General features: G+C 44.1%; 1 protein-coding gene across 3 annotated transcripts in view; it reads left to right on the top strand.

Moving 5' to 3' along the window:
• Window positions 1-12,822, top strand: part of KANSL3 (KAT8 regulatory NSL complex subunit 3) — a 28,106-nt gene extending 15,284 nt beyond the window's left edge. The window contains exons 13-23 of one of the 3 annotated variants that reach the window (XR_011358678.1): window positions 79-279; window positions 1,838-1,973; window positions 2,587-2,664; window positions 3,033-3,206; window positions 4,073-4,154; window positions 7,459-7,607; window positions 7,879-8,000; window positions 8,576-8,798; window positions 8,907-9,016; window positions 9,442-9,525; window positions 11,628-11,715. Coding sequence is in view for 2 of the 3 variants with exons in the window: in XM_069943468.1 (XP_069799569.1) it covers window positions 79-279; window positions 1,838-1,973; window positions 2,587-2,664; window positions 3,033-3,206; window positions 4,073-4,154; window positions 7,459-7,607; window positions 7,879-8,000; window positions 8,576-8,798; window positions 8,907-9,016; window positions 9,381-9,525; window positions 11,628-12,094 (1,887 nt within the window). In the remaining variant the exon portion in view is untranslated. Of the gene's footprint in view, window positions 1-78; window positions 280-1,837; window positions 1,974-2,586; window positions 2,665-3,032; window positions 3,207-4,072; window positions 4,155-7,458; window positions 7,608-7,878; window positions 8,001-8,575; window positions 8,799-8,906; window positions 9,017-9,380; window positions 9,526-11,627 lie in introns of all 3 variants that reach the window. The other 2 variants (XM_069943468.1, XM_069943478.1) reach the window with 2 other exon arrangements.
• The last annotated feature ends 4,028 nt before the right edge of the window (window positions 12,823-16,850 follow it).

The following is a 16,850-nucleotide window of genomic DNA, read 5'->3' as shown; positions in this document are numbered from 1 at the left end:
GGATAAGGACATCAATTAAAAGTTCACAGAAAACCCCTGTCATGGATCGCATAATTTATTTATTACTTTTTAATCTAGGATGAGATTGCTGACTTTCTTACGGGGGTCTTAACCCGAGCAGATGGCCATTCTGGCTCAGATCCACGTGATCTTGATGCAGAAAAGAAAAAAAAGCCCAGAGAGTTCCTGAGGAGAGACTTGTCACTTGATTTATCCGAAAGGAACAGCAGACCGGCCTCCCCTGCCGCACGTTTTCCTGCTTCCCCTTCTGGCTCTGAGGTGAGAATTGTATAAATGGTGGAAAGCTCATACAGTAAACCGTAAAAACACCATTGTAAACTTCAGATTATTTGTACCAGATCCTAAGTTTAAGCTTTTAAGATAGGAAAGGAAATAAAAATGGCATCTCTCTGAGTTTTTATTGTTTAATAAGTTATTGCAAAGTCAATGTATTGGTCTTTTCTGTTCAGTTTATTCGTCAATATCTTTTATTTACTGTTTAGATGAAGATTCAATATTATTATTTACACACGTTGTACAATTCCGGATGTACTTGTACATGTTCAACATAGCACTTGTAATACATTTACTATGGAAGAGTTTAAAAAAAGTTCCCCAATGTAAGAATGGAAATGACATCCCATATCTGAGCAAGTGGCACCATAGAAAAAGGATGATGAAAGATTTGTATCTCCTGTAGTATGCACCCACTTTTAGTTTTCGGCTTACGAATGCCAAAACAACATGGTGACCATAGTATTGCTATGTGAAATGGTCTTAATTTATTAAAGGGAACCTGTCACCCCCCGTGCCGTGGTGACAGGCTCCTGACCCCCCGCTACAGCCCCCTATACTCACCTGATCCCGCCGGGTCCCGCTTCTGGATGAGCGTTGGACTCATCTCTCAGCGCGCGTGCTGGGCTGCAGCGGCTGATATCTCTGTGACCCGACCGGATCCAGAAGCGGGATCAGGTGAGTATAGGGGGCTGTAGCGGGGGGTCAGGAGCCTGTCACCCCGGCACGGGGGGGTTACAGGTTCCCTTTAAGGATTAGAAGAGCACAACTACTTTCTTGCAAAAAAAAAAAAGAAAAAAAGCGCCACCACTGTCTTCAGGTTGTGTGTGTTATTACAGTTCGGCTCTATTCACTTAAATGTGACTGAGCTGCAAAACCAACACCCAAACTGAGGACAAAAATGGGTCAATTTCTGGTAAAAGTGGATAACCCCTTTAATTTATTTAATACAGTTGTTCATTACAGAACCCTGAAAATTTTTGGTTTCCTTTTCAGGTTGTTTAAAGGGAACCAATCGGCACAATTGTGTTGATATGGTTCACAGTTGCACAGTATAGATGTACTGTGCAGCTCCCCGAGGATACCAGCCGCATCTGCAGCAGTTGCTTTACATTGCGGGAAAAAGGAATTTCATTCTCTCCGCCTGTCAACCATCCCCACAGAGTGTGCTGACAGAATGAGAGCCGTGACTAGTCATGGTCGCTCCCCACCCAGATGACTAGCGCGCTGGAATAAAACTCCTTTTTCCCCCATGTAAAGTTCCCGCTGCAGATGCGGCTGGTAGCCTCGGGGATCTGCACAGCAGATCTATACTGTGCAGCTGGGATCCATATCGGCACAGTCGTGCTGGTTGGTTTCCTTTATACCTCCAAGTAAGTTGGCTTTGAATCGTAACTACGTTTGAAGGTTATGTTCACCTTCAACAGTATTTTTATTAACTGATATAATGCATCTAGAATGAATACATTCTAGGGGGTGATGGCCTGTACTTTTTTGTGTGTAAATGATAAATGTTCTTTTTATTTCTTTTCTCTTTGTAAAGGATTTGTCCAGCAGTCCAGCCTCGAGCCCCAAAACTAAGTTAACAGCAATCTCCTCATCTCATAAACCAGGACAAACAACGGTGCCTTTAAAGACTCAAATACAAAGACCAGGAGCCACTGTAAACCCTAAGCAAGGTGAGCTAGTGTAAATGTGTCTACTAGGCCACTAGGCTTAAAACTAAGCTGAGTATTCCCGCTTTGTACAGATCATTTCCCAGCAGTGCCCTCCTTATCATCACAGACATGAGTAGAGTGACAGGTGACACCAATATATAGATAAGGGGTATGCAGAATAGTTCCTGCTTACCACCGAGCCTCCCCTATGGAGGAAGCCCACAGTGCATGCTCACAGATGTGTCCTATACAAAGAACAGGGTTTCATTATCTGGATCTAATCCAGTAAAAACAAGTCTAGGCATAACATTCTCTTGAAGTTTTCGTAGGCATCCAGGTTTCCTAGCTTTTCACTTTTTGTAACTGCTGGCTTAAAGGGGTTATCCAGTGTTTGAAAAACATGGTCACTTTCTTCCAGAGACTGCACCATTCTCATCTCCGGTTCAGGTGTGGTTTGCAAAAACAAAACTCCATTTTCCATGGAACTGTATTGCAAAACCTGCACCCAAACTTGGAAGCAAAGAGAGGTGCTGTCTATGGAAGGAAGTGGCTTTCGAAAACTGGATAATGCCTTTAAGAGAACTAGTAAGCTGAATCTTTCAGTTAACATTTTTATCTTCCTGTTGTATTTCAGCACAGTTCGCTGCTTTCCTGAAACAGAACATGCTGGTGAGAAAATCTCTCCCAACAGGCTCTCCCTCATGTGTATTTGGTGAGTACAACTAACTAGATTCTTCATTGCTCTTAAGAAAAAGGTCATCCTTATTTAATTTATAGAAAGCTATGCGTGTATAAGAGTTGCAGATATCATCAAGGAGTTCTTAGAGTCATGTGGATTGGAACTCCTCTGTATAGAGCTTGTCTAGGATTGGCACCCCCGCCGACCAGCTGTTGAGCAAAGCCTCTGTAATGTCACCTATAAAGTGAATGTTGCTGGAAGCCCTGCATCTGCTGTGTAGATGGGCTCTGTAACATGCTGCTGGTAGATTGCCTTGCATTTGCAATGTGACAGGTTCCCTTTAAAGAAGGTGTTCAGAATCATGTTATAATTTCCACTAATCCCAACTTTCCCATGTTCAGTCCCTGTGTCTACAGACGCTTCAGAAGAGAAAGATGATGTTAGAGGACAGCTAAAGAGGCCTCCTAGTCCTGGAAGTAACACTGGAGTGAAGCCCTCCAAGCGGGCCAAAATCAAAGTGACCATTGTCTCCCATGGAGATACTTCAGGCGGAGGGAACACCAGTTCACAGGAAGGTTTGTAATTTTGACACACGCAATATGTAGTGTGGACGTGCTTCTTCCTTAACCCTTGTCTGGCTGCCAGCCACCTGTTTCCTAGTAGATTGACTTAAAGGAAATTTAGATTTCTTATCTGAATTACTAACTGTTTTTCCGTTCAAAGTAATGACCCCATAGAGAAAGCAAGCATTGTTCCAGAAGATCCACACTGCAGTTTTATTATCATAGCACTTCTGCTTCGTTTTATTAAGTTTCCTTTTGAGAAACCCCCACAATAACTTGTAACAGCTTAATATAAATTTTGTATAATACAGCACCATAGTGGTTGTCCAGCATAAACTATTATTCTATGCTGCTGACGGGGCTGTGGGGGACATAACTGTGCCACATACTTACCTGTCCCGCTCCTCCACAGCTGTTAGATCCTGGGCCTGTAGCTTTCCGCCTCTGTACTCGCTTTCACAACATCCACTGATGTGCCATTCCCACAAGAAATGGCTACCCAACATACATAGTATAGTGCTATCTATGCTACTTGTCAATGAAAATTGTTCTTTTAAGTCCTCAGGTAACAGTAAAATGTATGTAGTTACAAATAGGAACTTATGTTGTGTGAATTTTAGAGCTTTAGACTCTCTTCACACAAATTTTGTCACCTGTCATACGCAGTAACATATACTGGGGTCTGTATGGTCGTAGTGTCTGTTGTTTTTAAGAAAAGAGTACATACTGTGCTATTCATTCCATCAAGTATGACAGAAACTAGTAATGGAGCCTCAGACTGGAGTGTGACCAAAGCCTTAGATATGTAAGCAGGTCTATTTTATCTTATGTTTATTTTACATATATGTCTAACATTTGATCACTATACTTTGATACAGTTTCAAAGCCTTCACCCGCAGCCCTGATTGGCCAATCTCCAGTGGGTACCAAAGAGATGACCAGCCTTCTAACAGCACCTAAGTATGTAATGTAGAGTTCTTTATTTCTTTGTGTCATGGTATGAAGAGAGCTTGTCATTTTCATGCTGCCTGAGCCGCGAGTCATCAGAGTGGTTCCCATCGACTTCAGCCCAGCTTGGCAGCGAGGGTGGGGTGTAGAGACCGCTTCCCTTTAATCCTTACCTGTACTGTACATTAAATCACATTATAGTGGTCAAGTGTAAGATGGGAATCATCACTATTATTAAGATTTTAAAACCAATAAATGGGAAACATAAGCTATGCCTTGGGATAAAATGAAGATCCCAGTATTGGGACTATATATAACAGTCGATCTGATTTGCCATAGTGAACTTGCTAGAGTATAAAAATCGCGCCCCTCACCTCTAGTTCAACACATAGCCAGGTCCATGTTAGCTGCTTGTAGTGTAGGTAGCCTGCTCCGTCATATACAGAGGATTATATCCTGATACGGTTGTTAGAGTCACTGTCTGAGATGCAAGGAGCTCACCCCACCCTTTCCACATCTTGAAAGGTGTACTTCTGAAATGTAGAATTATAGGGAGTAAGCGCTGGGGAGGAGAACACTACAGATTTCTTCCTCTTCCTAGACAACCCCTTTGACTGTCTTTTTAAAGTGTATCCGTCACATTGGGCCACTTCCGGATTAGCAGTGAGATCCTCGGCTAATCCAGAACTTCAGGTCTCCATGGATACAGAGACTTAATGAGATGATAATGCGTGTGACTCACATTGAATCTAATGGGGGTCGCCTGCATTATCGTCTCGTTGGGTCTCTGTATCCATGGAGACCTGAAGTACTGGATTAGCAAAGGATCTCACCGCTGATCCGGAAGTGGCCCATTGTGATCGATACACTTAAAAAGCCGAAGCTACTGCATGCAAGCATGGTTTTTATACACATGGTACCATACCCATAGAGTTGTTAAATAAGACATTTTTATTGTAACTACCAAGCAAAAATACTGAGTGTACACATCCCCAGAATGTCATTGGTTTCGGCAGAATTAAAATTTACACTCATGGAATTTAAAGGGCCCTGACAAAACCAGTTAAGCCCCTGATTTTTCCTCCTTCCTTAGGCTATGTTCACACTGCGTATGAGTCCGGCCGTAGTTCGTACGCCGCCGTACATGTGCGGCGGAAACTACTGGCATGGGAAAAATCGACATGCGGCCGGATGCGTACGAATCGCGAACATACGCCCGTAGTACAGTTCTGCTTCCCTAGCTTGTTTCGTAGTGATCTGAGGCAGGTCATTTACTTGGAAATCTTCGCCCAGCCCAATAAAACTCACAGAACCTTTTGGATCGAAAAATCAAGTTCAATTTGGCTGAAATAAGTACTTCGTACGGGACCGCATGGAAATCCACGGCCGTGAGTTTCAACATTTCCGTCCTCAAACAATGGTCTTGTTCATTTTTCACGGCGCCGTATACGATCCGGCCGTAAGCTCATACGTAGTGTGCACTGTGCGGCGTATATCGTATACTTTCAAGCGAACGCATCAACCTCAAAACTACGTGCATATATTCGCGGTTCGCACTACGGACGGAAACATACGCAGTGTAAACGTAGCCTAAAACTGCACAGTGTCCCCTTAACATCTGTTACACCCAACTATATCCATTCAGCATATAGATGTATTATACACTCTGTTTAATTGGGCAAAACCTTATATTTATTACTATGACAGCCTGAGCTTACTGTACTGTAGTGTTGTATGGACTTAAATTACCAATACATCAATGTCTTTATGTATATACACACATTCATCACTATCCAAGCTAGGAATGTACGGACTGTTTTTTTAATTTGAATTCATACAGGATCTTTATGACCACATCCTGGACAGACCACTAGGGGGTGTGCTGTCAACAGAATATTAGTAGCAGTGTTAGGCCTGTAAGTTTAAACAACCGTGTAACACAGGGGTCCCCAAACTTTTCAGACAGGGGGCCAGTTCACTGTCCCAAAAACCGTCGGTGGGCCTGACTATAAAAAAACTAACTATAATCAAATCTCAGTGCAAAATGCCACAACCCCCCCCCCCCCCCAAAGTAAAAGCATCCCTCTTTCTTTCCACCCCTCACCCAGCCCCCACTCAACCCCTCACTCCCCCTTCACACCCTCAACCAGCCCCCCGTAACTCCCCCTTCACACCCTCAACCAGCCCCCTCACCCCACTTTCAACTCCCCCCACTTCACCCCCTCAAGCAGCACTCAAGCAGGTATGTGGGTTACCCCCTGTTTGTAGGATCCACTGTTGTCCCCCATATAGTTATATTGTCCCCCTGCAATGTACCCCATATATTTATATTGTCCCCCTGCAATGTCCCCATATAGTTATATTGTCCCCCTGCAATGTCCCCATATAGTTATATTGTCCCCCTGCAATGTCCCCATATAGTTATATTGTCCCCCTGCAATGTCCCCATATAGTTATATTGTTCCCCTGCAATGTCCCTATGTAGTTATATTGTCCCCCTGCAATGTCTCCATATAGTTATATTGTTCCCCTGCAATGTCCCTATATAGTTATATTGTCCCCCTGCAATGTCCCCATATAGTTATATTGTTCCCCTGCAATGTCCCCCATATATATTGTCCCCCTGCAATGTCCTCCATATAGTTATATTGTCCCCCTGCAATGTTCCCCATATATAGGGTCGGTGATCCGTGCAGCACTGAGGAGGCAGGCGGCAGGGCAGACATCTCACACTGCTCTGGGATCTGCGGTCTGTTGCACATCCCCCAACCCCCCCCGGAGGGCGGTGCAACGGACCGCAGATCCCGAAGCAGTGTGAGATGATGTCTGCCCTGCCGCTTCCTCCTCGGCGATTCACGGACCACCAACCCCCCGCCCCGGATGTAACCTGGAAACGATCTCTGCGGGATCCTCCGGCAGGGGCAGTGATGACGTTGCTGCACCTGCTGGGGGATCCCTCCGGCGACTGACTGGAGGGATTCCGAAAGTGCAAGGGGCCCGGCCCGCCTGGGGGTGACGACGGCAGCGGTGTGGAAGTGCGGCGGGGGCCGGATAAGTAGCCTCGGGGGGCCGCATGCGGCCCGCGGGCCGTAGTTTGGGGACCCCTGGTGTAACAGGATAGAGCTAAGATATTGCTGAAATACACCAAAGGGCCCTTTTTGTTCATATTTAAAAAGTAGGGTGGATGCAATGGAAATAGTAGGTTGTGACATAGTAGATGTTTTTTTTGCCTTGTTAAAATAAGAGCCACCATATCTGTATATCCTCACTCATTTTGTCTTGCTTAAATCTCATTATCCTATTTCTGTGCCCACAGACTGGTATCTGAAAATGTCGCGTCAGTAGCGGTCTCTTCAGCCCTGATCCCCAGTACATCTGCCCCTAGTGCATTTCACTCCATTCAAAGCCGCCTAGCTTCCAGTATTCCTCCTGCTGCACAACACCAACAGTCAGGAGCATTGACAGGTAAATGCATTCATTCCACTGGCATCATGTAATCCAGAGATTGTGATAAACCAGCACTTTCAACCCTTAACAAAGCTGTCTTCAGGCTGTGTGTTACATTGCATCTCAACTCCATTAAAGTGAATTGGACTTAGCTGCAATTCTAGACACAACCTGTCGACAGATGTGGCACTGTTTTGGGGTAAAAGAAGCCCTGATTTTCCATTCTTGAACAATTTATTTAGTTATGCCTTACTACAAACTATACCAAAAATTTATCTCTTTGTTTAAGGCACGAGTTCTGGAACTTCCGCTAGCAGCCTTCTGCAGGGGTTGAGTTTCAGCCTTCAAGATATAGGTGGTAAATCACCTTCCCTCCCCAACACTACAGCCAACACTGGATCCACCACACAGGTACTTATACCCTGATATTTTCGCTTCATGTGTGTAAATTCATAGACAATACATGGAGCAGCTGATTATAATATTTATTTGTATAGCGCCAACAGGTTCTGCAACGCTTTATTTTTCTCTTACTAGTAGGCACTTTACTGTATTAAAGAGATTTGTCAAAGTACGACAACCCATGTGCATATTCCCTGTTAGTGCACATGATAATCATAGGGAGGATCCACCTGCCGCAAAGAGATGCTTTCATTTTTGAAGATTAAGCACAACCATGACATATATGGTGCCCCCTTAGGCTGGGTTCACAAAAACGTAGTGTGAACCCAGCCTTATTTGGATGGGCTTGTTCCGCACATCTCCCATTTGTCCTCATGGACCTGGAGCTGGCTGGAGAATATTCTGGTATCTGGTGTCAATAATTGCTCTCCTGAGTCACACAGTGCTGACACTATCATACAGAGGGCAGATTACTAAATACCACATTTTTGTTGTCAAGTTTTGTTTTTTTATCACCTTTACTGTTTTATTAATTGACCTTTTTTTGTTCAAGAATGTTATTAATACAGCTTCATTTATCACAGGCAATGACTGTTAAAGCTCCTGCCCCGCTCCAAGGATTGGCCACTATCACCACAGGAACAGGCACAATCCTGCGCACTATACCTGTAGTCACTGCTTCTTCTTCTCTTGTGGCCTCAGCTGGTGGGAAACCAACTGCGATCCATCAATTGCTTACAAATGGAGGCCTAGCAAAACTGGCTAGTAGTATCCCTGGCCTGGCACAATTATCCAGTCCGTCTACAGGTAACAGGACAGACCACTATGTTTGTTAAAACTTAGATTATGTTCTAAAAATATACATTTTATCTGTCCATGTTTCTTTCTATACATTTTTTTAAAATTTTTCACCAGGTTTAAAAGCACCAACCACCATCACAGTCACCCTCCGGGGTCAGCCAAATCGTGCCAGCACACTCAGCCAGGCCAGTATGGGAGCCAAACAAGATGATGTCTCCCAGCAGGTGAGTTATGTGATTTTTGGAAACATGGCTTAAACAAGTGAACACTCATTAAATTATATGCATTGTTTTATGGTGCTGTTATAGTCCCTGAGTTCGATAGTGTTTTTATTTATTTTTTTTAAACTTTTTTACTGTTTTCTTAGTACTTGTACAAGGGATCCCCTGCTGGAAATAGAGGGAATTATCATCTAACCAATAGATGTAATACCTATACCTGTAAAGGCCATAATACAGATGCAGTTAGTAAACCTATGTCACGTACACCTTACATTTATTACAAGGGAAGAAAAGTCCCTTATTGTTAGGAAGAAATATGCTTTGCTTGAACTGGCCTCTGAAACAATGTCTCTGCTGTGATCTCCAGGCAATAGAGTCTTCCTCCACCACGGTTTCTGCTAGTAAACTTCTCCCCCCTCTTGTGACAGAGCAGTGCAAGGTAGCAACATCCAGCGACAGGACACCTGGGGAAAAAACATTGTCAATAGTGCGTGCTGTGACGCCTCCAGCAGGTGAGATGGTTCAGTGTGTGCACCTGCGGCAATGTCATAAAAGGTTTAAACTTGCATAATAAACGCATAAACATCAGAGGATGTAAGTACTAACACAGGTTTACTTCTTTTTGTTGGTTAGACTTTGAGACAGTTTGGGTTTACATCACGTTTACCACGCTGATTTCTTTTCTGTTTATAACCCTTCTATTGATGGCTTACATAGTGTGTTTTTTTGTTTTTGCCTTGTTCATCCTTTTAGAGTCATTTTAAAACTTGCTTAGAAAATTGTCATTGTGCCCCCTTGGTAGGTCTGAAAAATTATTGCTTATTCTTGATCCATCTAGTGCCATCCTGTTTAATTCTTGGCCCTTAGAGGGATTTTCCAAGATGTAAAAAAAAATTGACCAAAGCAAGGCCTAGAAAAATCAGGAGACCTATTGGCTAATAAATCACCTTACCACTGCTGTACTGCAGCCGCTGGTCTTTATTGGTGTCTTGCAATAATAACATGCTTGTATACTCTGCTGCAGCCAGTCACTAGCCTCAGTGGTCTCCAAGTGATTCCTACTTATGTTATAGCTGCAGCCTAATAAATAAGGCCCAGCAGGGATTTCTGGCATGTCCTGAGCTTCTCAGATGAGTAATTGTTCCTTTGTTATTTTATTACATGTCTTTACTTTTGAATTTTTTTTCCACATTCCAGAAACCTCTTTAAAGGGGTATTCCAACACACAAAAAATTCATGTATTGCCAGGGCCATAGAAAAAACTAAAGGCAGCACTTACTGTATCTATCCCGGATCCCACAGAAGCTCCTGTTTGGCCCCATACAGTTCTGTGCTGATCCTCTCTTCTTCCTGCCTCCAAGACTCTGCACAACCTGCCGACTCAGCCAATCAATGGCCAAGATGGGACACTACTGTGGCCAATGATTGGCCAAGTGGGCAGCTCCTGCTTAAAGTGACACTGTCGTTTTAATTTTTTTTTTTTAGAAATCAATAGTACAGGTAATTTTAAGAAACTTTATAAATGGGTTTATTAACTTAAAAATGCATTTTTATCATGAAAAAGCAGTTTGAACCTCTCCCCCCTGTCTTAATGGTTTTCTATGGAGAGGGGAGGGGTGGAAGGAGATGAGGCACCAAAACAGGACAACAAAGAGTTAATTTACAGCTACATCACTGGGCTATCTCCTCTGATGTAAGCACTGACCTCTCTGACCTCTGAATAGGCTTTCACACAGCTCCCACTGTGCATTCCTTTGTTCTCTGCTCTCTGCTAATCTCCCTCCTCCCCCCTCCCCTCTCCATAGGTTACACAGGGCTCAACTCTTTCCTGGTAATGAGCAGTGAATGAGAGAGAGGAGGGGGGCCTGGGAAAAGGCTTTTTGAATGCAGATAATGGCATATTTGACTAATAAACCCAATTACAACGTTTCTTAAAATCGCCTGGACTATTGATTTCTGCAAAAAAACAAAAAAAAAAAACAACAGTGACACTATAAAGCTCTTATCTCAAATAAACAGTGGAGTACCCTTTACGCCCACCTCTTCTATACTGCTTGAGGCCTACAGAAGTCAGGAGAACAACAATATACATACAGAGGACTGCATTTGCCATTTAAAAAGCTCAAGTCTAACTTCTATATGTCCTACAGGAAGTGATGTATTCTTTCCAGTCTGACAATGTGCTCTCTGCTGCCACCTCTGTCCGAGACAGGAACTGTCCAGAGCAGGAGAGGTTTAGCTCCTGTGCAGCTCCCCTTTAAAGTCCCCCAATATAAACTGATTGCCACTTATAGCTTTTATAAATGCTTTTATTATGCTCAGCCCCTCCTAGAAATCATTGCACCTGAAGAAAGTTGTAATAATATTTGACAAGTCAGTCCTCAGAGCTAGGAGCCCTATACTGGGTCAGTATTTTAGACGACTATAGCTTGGCACTATATGTAATATATAACACAGTATGATGAATACTGATTTATTTTCTTGATTAGTTGCTACCTAACTTACTACTAAACCCGTGTTTAGTTAGAACCATCAGCAACTGGAAGGTACAAGTAACCTGTTGTTCATTTCTCCTTTAAAAGGTCTAACTTATTTTTCCCCTCCCTCTTTATAGTGACTACAAGTCCTCCCAAGACACTGTACGTCATGTCAGATGCCAAACTTTCTGCACTTACCAAATCTGTGGGCAGCGACCTGACTTCTCTGCCCCTCAAACCTATGACTTTACAGAGTTCAGCAGCTGTCAGCCCTGGAGCAGTCACTTTTACTACTCCATCTATTGCCGGCACATCAAATCCAGCCTGCACAGTGGTGCTGTCCAAGATTGGCCCCGTTTTACAAGCATCTCCTAAAACTGTTATCTTGGCAAAAACAGAAGTGAATGAGAAAACAGGAAACCACCTAAGCGCTGTGGAGAGCCTGGGCAGGGTACCATCTGTGGTGGACGAAGGTAGCACCATAATTCACAGCCGAGAATCACTGGTCAACAGGCAGCTTCTGCAACCCGCTCTAATAGCCTTGTCTGGGTCTAGTAATATGGTTCATAGTCCTGGGACTTCAGCCAATCAAAAAACACAATGACTGCCCGCTTGGTAAGAGCAAAACTAAACAAGCAAAAGAGTTCACCCGACGGCGTAATAAATATTCAGTGAACGTTGCCCAACATGTGCTTTGGGAAATCAGGTTTACCTATGTGATGTAGACGAAGAACAAGTCACTCCTCCTGCTGAGCAGAAATCCAAAGACTTCTTTTTTTTTTCTTGCTCTTTTTTTTAGATGTGAATTCTGAGGGCAAGTAATAAACTATACTGCAATATAATAGAGAATAACCAGGAATTAGTACAGCGTTTTAAATACTCTTGCCCGAGCAGAACCACCATAATCAGCAGCTTAGATGTTACCATGAGTAAATAATGTTAGTGTAACCATATCAGCAAAGGAGACCATAGGATTTATTGCTACAGGAAAGTAAAGGACTTACGAGAAGCAACTGATTAAAATCAATCTTTATTGTTTTCCTCTACAACACGATGAAAACCATAATGTTGATTGGTTGGTTGGCTTAGTTTCACTTCTTCTACACTAGAGGCCGAGGTGTGTCTGCATCTTTGTTGACTTGATCTTTGGCACCATCATATTATGATGATCTGCCATGAACATGAGGGTCTAAAGCTTACTGTAAGCCTGGTTAATGGATATAAAGTTTGCTGTATAGTCAGCGAGGATGTATCAATTGTATATGTTTGTAAAATATGTTTAAGGTATGGAATATTAGATTTGTATTAATTATAACTTCACAGTACATGCGTTGTAAAGCGTCATCTCACTTCTTACAATGGTTTACAATTTAAATCTACATAATTGGTGGTTTTATACTATATGTGAGTTTCATGTAGTATTCATTTGCACCGTAGGTTGATGCTGGTAAAGCATATAGCATATATCATTCATGGATGCCCATGCCCCCCAAAATATTCAAAACAAAATAAAACTGCACAGCATGCTTTTTGCATCAGTTTACTGCATAGACTAAGCCTTTTGTGCATTCCCCTGCGGCAAATCTGCAACAGGGAAGTGAATGGGATTTGACCACTCTTTGCAAAGAAAAAACATCAGCATGCCAGAATCCACAAGATATTCTCTGTTGCAGGTTTTGCTATATATTTCCACAGCAATACCCCCAACTGCAGATTACAGATCCAGTTTTACTTTTTCTCTAATAATAACATAATCCACGTAAAAACCGCAGCAGATTTTCCACTGCAAAAAACTGCAGTGTATCAACCTTGTGTGAATATATCCAAAGAGTATACCAATGCTATTTTGTCATCTTCTATGTCTATAGCAGGGAAGGGGAACCTTTGGCACTTCAGCTGTTGCAAAACTACAATTTCCATCATGCATGGACAGCTAAAGTGAAAGCTTTGGCTGTTCAGACATGATGGGAATTGTAGTTTTGCAAAAGCTGGAGGGCCTGAGTTTTCCCATCCCTGATCTATAGGGTTTGTCACCAGCAGCTGATGTCCAACCATGTGACCTGGTAACACCTAATCAGAATTCTGAATATAGATATAACTAGGTGCTCCCTTGTCTTGCCTTCACATTGCACAATTATTTGAGCCGCTGGGCTGCACGAATGATCCTGGTATCGTTCGTGCGGCCATAGAATCTGAACGGCCATGACAACATAGACCCCATATCCTGGTTGGGTGACGATTAAACATACACACTGCAGTCAACTCAACTTAAGATGAGTTCTGTACACTTGTATCTTTATCAGTTCCATGATGTTAAGGCCCTATTACACGGGATGATTATCGGCAATAAGCTTTTCTAGAAACTTTCATTTAGGTGATATTTTGTTCATGTAGAGCTGCCAGTGATCTTGATTTTTACCCATAAAATTCAGTTATCGGTTGCATATCACTTTGTGAACAGGAGATGTCTGACCGCTCACAATGCATGTTAAAGGTCGCACAAATGATACAGTGCGCCTCCGTGTGGCCTAGCCGCGCGATTGATCATGTCTTGTAAAGGCACTGCAAGCGAGTGCCTATCTGTGACCATGGGCGGATGAAGATCGACACATGTAAAGACCCTTAAAGTGCCACTGTCTTTTTTATTTTTGCAGAAATCAATAGTCCAGGCGATTTTAAGAGACTTTAGTAATTGGGTTTATTAGGCAAATATGCCATTATCTGCATTCAAAAAGACTTTTCCTAGGTCCCCCTCCCCCCCTCCCCCCTCTCTCATTCACTGCTCCTTATCAGGAAATCTCAACTCTTTTACATCAGTCAAGCCCTGTGTAACTTATGGAGAGGGGAGGAGGGAGATTAGTCGCCAGCAGAGAACAAAGGATTACACAGCGGAAGCTGTATGAAAGCAGGTATTCAGAGGTCAGTGGTGACTTCAGAGGAGATAGCCCAGTGGGGTAGCTGTAAATTAACTTTTGTTGTCCTGTTTTGGTGCCTCATCTCCCTCCACCCCTCCCCTCTCCATAAGAGAACCATAAGGACAGGGGGGAGAGCTTTAAACTGCTTATCAATGATAAAAATGCATTTTTCAGCTAATAAACCCAGCTACAAAGTTTCTTAAAATTGCCTGTACTATTGATTTCTGTCGTAATTAAACGACAGAGACACTTTAAGATGGCTGCATCCATGTTCATTCAGTTGGAGTTTAGGTGGTGCTAGTGGTCAATCACGCATCACTTTTCCTGCAGATAGGCAATAAATGTGGGAGAACCCCTTTAAAGGGGTATTCCCCCCAAAATTATTTTTGCATTAATACGCTGCCCACCCGTAGCTTTTCATCTTTCAAATATAAAGTTAGTATGGATTCTGCACAGTTTTGCTGTTATCCAGCTGCATTCACCCCCACGGATTGCAGAGAATCATCAGACCTCAGTCCACTCCGACACGCTCCCTGCTCCTGGCCCCCACCCTCTGAGACGGCACCACGTGTCCTCAGTCCCAGCACAGTGAAGTGACTGAGAACACTGATGGGGTGGCTGCTGTTAGAGATGGAGACAGTGATCAGCCACTGTCTCTCTCTGTAACAGCAGCCACCCGGTCACCCCCAGCCCAGAGCTCACCCCGTGTCCAGAGCCTCCCGGCACCGTCCAGCACTCACCCGCAGCACACAGCCCCCGCCCCATCACCCACCCGCAGTATAGTCTGCACTCACCCGCAGCACACAGCCCCCTGCCCCACAACCAACCGCCCCCCTATCACCTGTGGCATCCCGCACTCACCTGAGGCAAGCTCCGCCCCCGCAAGCGCCCGTGGCAAGCTCCGCCCCCCACATTCGCCCGCGGCAAGCTCCGCCCCCCGCAACTCAGCTCTGCTACACCGTCACCGCCAACTCAGCTCTGCTACGCCGTCACCGCCAACTCAGCTCTGCCGTCACCGCCAACTCAGCTCTGCTATGCCGTCACCGCCAACTCAGCTCTGCTAAGCCGTCACCGCCAACTCAGCTCTGCTACGCCGTCCCCGCCAACTCAGCTCTGCTACTTCACTTCCAACTCAGCTCTGCTACACCGACGCCGCCATCTCAGCTCTGCTACACTGTCATCATCTCCTTTATTGTCTCAGCTCTGCTACTTCACCATCATCAGGCAGAAGCATTGCATGATGGGAAATGTAGTTTGCTATCTTGGATATAGATCGGCTTTTAGAAAAACTTGTAACTCAGGAACGGCAGCAGCTAGAAAGATGGGAGATGGCTCAAAATATTCAGGGGGACATGGTGAGTAAGGCCGGCTAGGTTTGGGAGCATTTCATTTTTTTATCTCTTGGGGGGAATACCCCTTTAAGTAATCTTGCGTCTACTACTAACCAACCACTCTGGTGTAGACTGTAAATGTTAACATTCAAGACTCCCATGGATAGGGGAGTAACAGAAAAGTAAAATCTTTGTAATATTTACCACAACGTGTAAAAAAAACAAAAAAAAAAACTTGTTGACAGTTTAATATGATGTATTGTTGGAAGTTTTGCTTTTTTAATGCTAATTAATTAACAAATCTAAATATAAATTGTTCCCTGTGTGGCTTCTTATTCTGCACGCTGCCTTGGTAGTTGAAGAGGTTAATAATATTGTGTTACGCACACAGTTTGTACAACAATTGCTCACGTGGGTGGATATTTGCAGTGCCTAGAGCCTGGACAAACCATTACACACATGACTTTTACTGTAGTGCAGAGATTAGACGGTAAATTCCATTTCTCGTGCGTCTTATTGGGGGACACAGATACCATGGGTATAGGCTGCTGCCACTAGGAGGCGCTGACACTAAGAGAAACAAAGGAAGTGACTCCTCCTGAGCAGGATATACCCGCCCACAGGCACTGAGCTAAACCAGTTTAGCTTAGTGTCAGTAGGAGGCAGACACAGGTCTGGGTTCTCCAGACCAGTTTCTTCCTTTATGTTTAGTTAGTTGGTTTTTCTTTTTCCTTCTAGGTCCTATGGATTCTTGGGCACGGTGGGTTATCTAAAACTCACCCTGATCCCCCCACTATGCGACCAGGGAACAGACCATAAATGTAAATGGGCTGTGACCCCTCGGTCGCCACCGGCCGGCAACGTGACACCAGGGCCCCAGATCAGTCTGACTATCTGGTCGCCTTTCTGCGGACTCTGTATCCGCACAGCCCCTTCCCGCCTCGCCCCCCAAAGCTTGGCGCGTTAAGGTGAGGCACCCACCGGCTGAAGACTACAATGGTGAGTATGTGCTCCTATATAGGTGAGTATATTCCCCCTGCCCTCCCTCCCAGGCCGCCATTTTACTCCACATAGGCAGCTCTCCCTCTCCAGTCACTTGCAGCCCTCCCCAGGC

Source organism: Dendropsophus ebraccatus, chromosome 1 (genome assembly GCF_027789765.1).
Source record: "Dendropsophus ebraccatus isolate aDenEbr1 chromosome 1, aDenEbr1.pat, whole genome shotgun sequence".
NCBI lineage: Eukaryota > Metazoa > Chordata > Amphibia > Anura > Hylidae > Dendropsophus > Dendropsophus ebraccatus.
Note: the sequence above shows the minus strand (reverse complement) of the source record. Positions and strands in the feature narration are given on the sequence as shown.